The following is an 8,793-nucleotide window of genomic DNA, read 5'->3' as shown; positions in this document are numbered from 1 at the left end:
ATTGACTTCTTTTTTGTTTGCTGTGTTTTCTTTTTGTAACCCCGTCCTCCTGTGGCTACAGAATGACACAAATAGGAAGCACTATATCAGGAGTAACAGGCCTGCGGTCAGTCTGGTGGACGCTTGTGATGTAAAGCCCCAGCCTGTTGACTCCTGGGTCTAAATGCATGCATGGTAGGTCTGACCAAATAAAAGCACAACAAAATAACAACCTTCACCTTTTGTGTTGCATCCCAGCATCCTTTTCATTCCTTGTTTGTTCATCCTTTCCCCTGTTTCTACCTCTCACTCCATCACCCTGCACCTTGACATGTTCATCAATCACTTGCCGATCAATTGAATGTACCAATGTTTCAAACAATCAGACAAACAAACCACATCGATAATATAACCTCAAGTAACTCAAACTAATTATAGGGCTCAAAGCTAAAAGGCTTAGTTCACGGCATAACATTTCCAATCATTGTCTTAATGTATTGTAACTAGGGCCGAGACTTTAACGCGTTAATTAAGATTAATTAATTACACAAAAATTAACGCGTTAAAAAAATTAACGCATTTTAATCGCACTTATTTTTGCACCGCGGAACGTTTCTCACTGGATGAGTTTCAGGCGTACCGATTATACTGGAGCACCAACTAACGTTCATGACTTCAGACAACAACAAACCAAAGTGAACAACAGTGGGAAATGTTCTTTTAAAAAACGGACGGATGGAAGCGTCGATAAGAGCACGGTTGTGTGCAAATTATGCAAAAAGGAATTCGCATATCACCGCAGCACATCAAGCCTCAAGTATCACCTCAATGCAAAACATATAGCAGCTAGCGTGGAAGCTAGCGTGGACGTTAGCCTCTTTTATCGCGTTCACACCAAAAAGAGCCGGGTACTAAAATTAGTTCATGAGAACCTTTTTACCCCCACGAAAGTCCCTGCTAGAGAGCAGAGAGCTACTAGAGAGCAGGGACTTTCGAGCGGCTCTCTTGTGAGAAAAGAGCTATATTTCTGATTGGCTGGGCGGATTGCAAACCACGCCCCGTAAAACTCCCAAAAAGTTTTGTGAAGCCGCCATTTTATTATCCTCGCATTAGCATTATTAGCATTAGCCCAGCGCAGAAACGCAGAGAGACTAACTTATGGCAACACAAATAAAACATGGGAGCGGTGGAGATGAGGAGGGTGTCGGCGTTCTGGCGATTTACTCGGAAGGCTTCAGTAGAAGCTGCTGGGAGTCCCAGCAGCTTTTACTGAAGCCAGTCCCCAACTCCGGGGACTTCCGGCCGGGGACTTTGGGCGGCAGTATACGCCGTGAAGTGGTTTGCGGCCTGCCAGTAAACCCAAAGCAGAAGAAGAAGAAGTGACGTCAGCGGCTTAATTTGCCTAATCCTCCCCCAGGTTCAAAGAGTTCTCATGAACTAAGTTCTCATGAACCTTTGTGGGAAAAGTACTGCGGTGTGAATGCGCCTAATGGTATACTAAAATCCATGTGAAAAAAATTGCTTCTCACTGTTCTTAGGTCAAATATTTATATGTGATTAAAAATGCGATTAATTTCGATTAATTAATTACAAAGCCTCTAATTAATTAGATTATTTTTTTTAATCGAGTCCCGGCCCTAATTGTAACATTAGAAGTGAAAATATACAGTGAAAAATGTCCAACATGAACGTAAACAAGGCAGGATTATATAACAAAATAGTAACAATAACGTTTGCCCTTTTACTTACCTGTATGTTTTAATTGGAGCTAGCCTGATTATCAGCTCATGAAATGATATAAGATAACGTACGATAAACCTTTATTCATCCCCTTATCGTAAACTGCCTCATGTCACATGTGAGAACAGAAAGTAAATAAGGTGGGCGGGGCTTAGATAATGGACCTGTTATATTCTGACAATTGCATAAAAATCCAATTCTTATTTTAGCACTTTAACAGAAAATTGGTAGCAAGTGATGAAGGGGAATCATTTCTCTGCACTTCAGACGGATCCTCTGGGACTCAGCTATCCCTTAATGAAAAGCAGGAAGGAGAAAGAAAAAGATTTGCACAGATACACACACACATACAGTACACACACACACACACACACACACACACACACACACACACACACACACACATACAGTACACACACACACACACACACACACACATACAGTACACACACACACACACACACACACACACAGTACACACACACACACACACACACACACACACACACACACACACACACATACAGTACACACACACACACACACACACACACACACACACACCCCGACAGACTCTGCAGGTCTCCCTTGAAAAAGAGATCATTGATCTCAATGGGATTTTACCTGGATAAATAAAGGTTTTGAATTGAATTGAGAACCTCCTCCTCTCCACATTCGACTCACACGCGACGCAAGATATCTTCTGATAAATAATTCATGTGCGCCGATGATTTGATGATGGAAGCCAACTCATATCATGCACACACACACACACACACACATTATCGCCACATTATAATGCGTCCGAGTTAGAGAGGTAATGAAGGGTGAGCTCACATCATTCCAGTTACATACAGTTCTGCTCTGAAGTAGTTGATTTGAATATTTCTCGTTAGCATTCATGGTATGAATGATTGCTAAGTAGCTTCTTATGTAACAGAGATGGGAATATTTCCATATAAGAAACAGAAGACAGAAAAACAGCCTCTCTTTTTGTTGAGGTTTTCTGAAATGTATTTTTTCAGTCAAGAGAATAAAATGTATTTCAGCAGAAAGATGTATTCAGTGTTAGTAATTAGGATTACAATTAAAACCACTTCCATCTAATGAAGGATTTGTGTGAGAAATACTATTTTGTTAGAACATCCTCAAGACTAACTGAATTTCATTTATTTCAAAAATGTCTTTTTTTATGTCCATGCATCTTAGTTGTTGGCCAAAAGGAAATCTAAACTAGTAATGCAATTAAACCTTAACATGATAAATGTATGGTGCATTGTTGACGGTTTGCCATACCGTTTTTGACTAAACTCCAAAACGAACCCACTATGTAATGTCCCACTGAGTGACTTGATCTGGCTGAGCTTCAATATTCTCATGTCTCCAGCAGCAGCATTGATCTCCTCCTCACTGCTGCCTTCCTCCTCCTCACCCCTCATGTCCTATCTCTCAATGGCCATCAGATCAACTCCTTCACCTCCATTCATTGTATTATCACATCACATGGTGGCTCTTTAGAGAGACAGATGTATGGTGTGCGTCTGTAATACAAATACATGTTGCTAATGATACGAATGAATCATCAGGTGAGTTTTCCACTCCATCGAGCACATGCAGGATTTCACCCGGCACATTAAGCATCTGTTTCTCTGTCTCCTGCCTCCATTTGCCATCTGGACTGACACCATCGAAGCATTTGTCTACAGTGATTTGATTTGTCAAGTACTGAGATAATGCCCACTGATTTATTGCTGTCTGCCATAAGAGCACAACTGAAGAGTTTCACTCTAAATTCACATCCATTGATTTTACAATGCTCATAAAAGATACATTTGAGTCTGACATGGTTAAGGAAAATACTTTTGATAAGCTGTATTTGTCCTATTCTCAACAAATCCAATGTAAAGACCAACAACACATATTTTCTGTGAAGCAAAGCCTGATATATCTGTACCATAGAGGTCCAATTGCAAGCATGCCAACTGTGTCTTATTGTGCAGCTCTGAGTCAACTAAAAAACACAGCATATACAGTATGTTAAACATGTAGATTTCATTTGGCCACTTGGGGGCAGCGCAACAAGCTACAGTCTAAAGGCAAACCCATGGCACAATAATATATATATATATTTTTTTTTAATTTATTCTACTAAAATCATCGAAAGCAAAAACGTATAATTCATACACACAAATGAACAAGATTAGTAGAAGCGGGAGGGCTGAAGCATAGCTTATGGGGAGTAGCCCTCCCGTGCATCATCATTAGCATCAATATAATAATGGCACTTATTTCGTCAAAAACGTATAGAAATTAAGGAGTACAAAGAAATAAAGAAAACTAATGAAAACTGGAAGAAAAAAAAGTTAGGGCAAGGACAGTTAGGACAATAATATATCACTTTAAAGTCGGCCAATAATCCAAAACAAGCTGACTATCACCTTGGTCATATTGCGGCTGTAGTCAGTTGCCGTGCTAATGTGTTAGCCAATTAACACAGCAAATGTAACATTAAGATAAAGTTGTTTTTTTGGTCTCCGGGTGATTTTAAATCAAATATTCAGTCTCTCTTTATCCTCAATTTCATCTACCAAGAAGGAGAAATATCTGTCTCTTTTGCTGCTTAACTTTCCACTCTAGTATTTATACATTGATTAGTTCAGATTTAAAGATTGACATCTTCAGTAGGAATGTGCTTTGTGGTGAGCTCCACAGCCAGGGTAGGGAAGTCTTTACATTACGATTGAAATACTCTTTTTATTGAGATGTGTTGACAGTAAGGAAAAGCAGAGATTAGATGTAGCTCATTCTATCAATGTATAGTAATGCAGTTATTATTTGTCGTCATTTTGCAGCCATTTGGACTGAAACTCTTCACTTGTTGTTGTGTTCAACTGTTTGAGTGAGTGTTCTAATATTCTTCTCTCTTGTCCACGTGCTCCAGGCTTAAAGTAAGGACGGTGCGACACCCAGCTAGAGGAGATCTCTCTCATCACCACTGCCATTTCACATGGAGCTCATCTTTGGAGTTGGACTTTGTACAGTAAAAGAGGATTTAAAAAATGAATACATACATAATGACCACAACAGCAACTACCCAGCAGGAGCAGCCAGCATTCTCGTGCTTTTCAGAAAAAAGGAATCAACAAAAAAAAGTGACTACAGCTATTTCTTTCTCATATCTACATTCCCACATGTTACAGTGTTGACTCTTGATGAGCTCTACCGAGGATAAGAAACGGACAGAGGCCGGTGCTGGTGGAGGAACGAAGGATCGATGGAAAGGAAAAAGAAAGTGTTGAAGGAAGGGAGAAGAAACGCCAAATGATTATTTTTTTGGGAAGAAAAATAAGTTCAATTTTATGGGTTTTTGGGACTTTCGGTGTGATGTCAAGCTTTTGGGTGTGAAGAGGAGTGGACGGGTGTCTTTGAAGGTCACAGGATGTTGGTTTTAAGATTGTTGGGAGAAAGTAAAAGGAGATCCTGAGAAGAGACGTAGCGTAGCAGATAAACATGTTCACACAGACTTACAATCCATGGGCCGTTTCTCAATCGCGAGGATGCTTGCTTGGTAGCACATGTCTTCCGAGTCACTTGCTTCAGAAGCTAGGCAAGAATCCTTCCTGGCATTCGGAAAACGAAGAGTGGAACAGGCTAGCAAGTGTGCAGGTGTGCGTCATATGAGAGGCCCCGCCTTACATTTTCCACCACAGATTTGGGGAAATTGGTCCGTGCGCAAAGCATTGTGGGGATTTGAAGGACGCGAAGTCTACTCATGTGCAGCCTCGAAATTACCCCCAAACCAAGGACGCGGCCTCGGTGGAATTCCAAGTATGCTGGAGATTGGAACAGTACTTCGGCGGCACTCGATGATGTAGCATCCTTGAAATATTGGCTTGGAAGCCAGTTTCCTCGAGATTGAGAAACGGCCATGGTGTTTATTTAAAAGAGAAGAAGAAGAAGTGCATTGAGATGCTCTGAAATCTAAAGAGGATAACAGTGAAGCTCATTTATGAAGTCAAGAGTCTGCAAGTCTGGAGAAAGGAAAGTGACATAGTGTGTTGGAGAAACGGTTTCTGTTCACACTGCATCGCAAAAGTCCGCTTAAACGGAAACAACAACAATGTGGTTACTTGTGTAATCTTCCAGGCTGGTCGCTCGTTGTCAATGATGTGTATTAAAGAGGATTTGAGGCATTTTGTTTATAAATGATTTGTGTTTTCTGAAAAAGAGAGGCGAGTGACGATTGTTCTCTTGTAGAAAGGATAGATTTAAAAGCGGTTTTTCGGTTGGGTTTTATATAAATGTATATTAGGGTCAAAAGGAAAAACGAAGGAGAAAAAAAATCTTAGTTGTATATTAATATCACATTGTTTGGAAAGCACATTTCATTTGGTAAAGGCTCACAATGTTTGTAAAACCGAAATAACAACATTACTTAAATGTGTGTCGAGTTACGCCGATGATCACCTATTTATATTTTGTATTTGTCAAAAAAATTACAGAAAAAAAGGTTTAACAGTGTTCTTTCTAAAGGCGATGAGTTACATGTCCGCTGCATCTTCAACCCAAGGGGTCAGAGGTCAGACAAGGAGACAGACGAGAGTGTTAATAAGAGTTGTTTCATTTTTCTTCCCGATGCTTTCAGACCAAGTTACCGCAACACCCTTAACCCTCCTTCACCGGTGCATCTAAAAGATTCAGTTGTGAGCATGAAGAAAACTGTACAGATGTTTATATTCTATTCTTTCAAAGTGCCAGTTTTTGTGTGGAGTCATTTGGATATTCATTCATGTGCAAGAAGAGAGAAAAGGAGGACGAGTGTATCTGGAAGACAAAATATAAAAAATGGCATCACACTGTACAAATCAAAACATCAAGTTTGGTCATATAGTATATATTTTTACAACGTTTAAGGGTGGGTTAGCGAGACGAAGCAAAGCAGAGGGATACAGAATCATATTGCCATTTTTCTCTTGCTTGGTGAGACTGTTTACTGAATCCAGTGAAAATGTGTACAGTCTGTTTTCCAGGAAGAGAATCCACTCATCAAGGCGAATGGCATGTGCCTGCATTGACTTTTCTTTGTGGCGTATGTGACTTTATCAAGCTTGCATATTTTACACAGTGTTTACAAAGATGTATGTTGTGGTAAAAATCAATAAACTACAAAAAAATACGTATATTGTATACATTTTAATTACCGAGGTTAAAAAAAAAAAGTTATAATACCCAGCATCCCTTTTGTGTGTCCTCAGAAGTGTGTGCTTTCATTGGACCATACTGAACCCTTTGCCACATATGACTTGTCTGTTCCTGACTGCACTTTGCAGCACCACAACCAAAGGATCTGGTGGTTACATGCATTTATAAAAACAAAAAGGGGGTTTTGTGAATGTGCGTTGTACATTTACAAAATAAAAGAGCCAAGCAACTGTGCTGTAAAATAAATGCAGGACAGGGTCACACGTCGAATCAAATGAACCTACCTGTGTAGATATATCTGATTCAAGACTGTCAAAATAAAGAACTACTCAGTAGCAGATGTGTTTGTACCTATCATGTGCCTTAACCTTTTCCATGCTAGATAAGTGTGTTTTATATCCCTCCCTTTCCACTGTCATCTCTCCATTCTGTCCGTTCACCTCCCCCTCTCTCCCCTTTTCCTCCAATCAACTCATTCATTCATCCTGCCCCCTCCCCGACCCCAAGTAGTTAGACTGTTGGTGGGTTTCTGCCTTGTGTTACATTGTATTATAAACTTTTAAAAAGATAGAGTCATTACAAATAATGGTTTTGATTTCCTAGAGGAGTAAAGTTGTTGATGCTTTCGTAGCGAGCAGAAGCGATGCCGCAGTGACAGAATGTATTATGTTAATTTTACTAATACCCAGAGGCAAATATTACGCTTGTTAAACATAACGGAAAAATACTGGTTTGTAGAGTATACATTTGGTGTGTTTTCAATAAATCATGCCTGGAAAGAATGTGTTGCTTGACTATGTGTCTTATTTATTGTGTTATTATTTTCCAGTAAGTCTCAAGCTTTAAAGTCACAACAGCACCCCTAGAGGCTGCTATGCTCATTACAACAATCATCAGCAGGTCTCCCTTGAAAAAGAGATCTATGATCTCAATGGGACCAATCTCGTTAAATAAAGGTTTGAAATTAAATGAAAACAACCCATTCCAGAGATTGGTAAATTCACCAAAATGACTAAAATGGGATTTATTCTACATTGACAAAACGTTTACCCGCAAGGGAACAGTCTGAATTTAAGTCAGGATTGTGTGTTATCCCAAATGAGGAGGACACTGTTTCTGGAAAAAGATTACCACTATCAAATAAGTGAAATGTATTTTGTATTTTAATAAAAGCAAATATTGTAATATAGTTAACCATCCGTCTTCACTTTTCAGTGAAGGTGGAAATTAGAAACTAACCTAAGGATTTAGGTTAGCTTCCATATACAATTGTTTAAAACTAAATAATACATGCAATCTTTCTTGTTGACAACAATGTTCCTCAATTATCTTATGTTGTTTTTTGGTCTGCCACACTAGAGGTATTGTGGGTTTGAATAGGTCAAGTAATCGACTTAACACTACAGAATTACCCTTGAAAAAGCCTCTAGATTCCCTCCAGCTCCTCCAGCCTTGCTGCACAAGAACATGAACTTCCACAGGTGTATGTTAATATCCTTCTTAATTTCCCCATATCGGCATACTTTATAATATAACTTTACATTAAGGGGGTGTTATCTTATTTACCATAAAGTATATATCAGATACTGACAGATTTGTTTTGGCTATTGCAAAGTACAATTTGTACTCGATTGTGGAGCCTACGACACATTTATATTCAGGCATTTCTCTGGGCAGCACACACCGACCGGGGTCCTTTCACAATAACAACATGGCGGCGCTCAGTAGATGCAGACACCGGTGGAAGAGGAATAACTGTTTACACGTTTTAACTAGAAACCTGACAGGTATGTAACGATATGCTGTTGTGTAGTTAAGAAGTAGGGAATTGTCTCAGGTTAATAGATAATACAAATACAAAGTAAAACGGCC

The 8,793-nt window shown here is 39.4% G+C and overlaps 1 protein-coding gene across 1 annotated transcript in view; it reads left to right on the top strand.

Annotated features, from left to right (window-relative positions):
- The first annotated feature begins 32 nt into the window (after positions 1–32).
- The window catches only part of txnrd2.2 (thioredoxin reductase 2, tandem duplicate 2), a 49,972-nt gene continuing 41,211 nt past the window's right edge, over positions 33–8,793 (top strand). The window contains exons 1-3 of the mRNA XM_034200235.1: positions 33–174; positions 4,661–6,401; positions 8,599–8,708. Of these exons, the coding sequence (XP_034056126.1) occupies positions 6,256–6,401; positions 8,599–8,708 (256 nt within the window). The 5' untranslated portion in view covers positions 33–174; positions 4,661–6,255. The remainder of the gene's footprint in view (positions 175–4,660; positions 6,402–8,598; positions 8,709–8,793) is intronic.

This window comes from Gymnodraco acuticeps, unplaced genomic scaffold (assembly GCF_902827175.1).
Source record: "Gymnodraco acuticeps unplaced genomic scaffold, fGymAcu1.1, whole genome shotgun sequence".
In the NCBI taxonomy this organism is placed as follows: Eukaryota; Metazoa; Chordata; class Actinopteri; order Perciformes; family Bathydraconidae; genus Gymnodraco; species Gymnodraco acuticeps.
The sequence above is the reverse complement of the archived record's forward strand: the minus strand, read 5'-3'. Positions and strand labels throughout refer to the sequence as shown.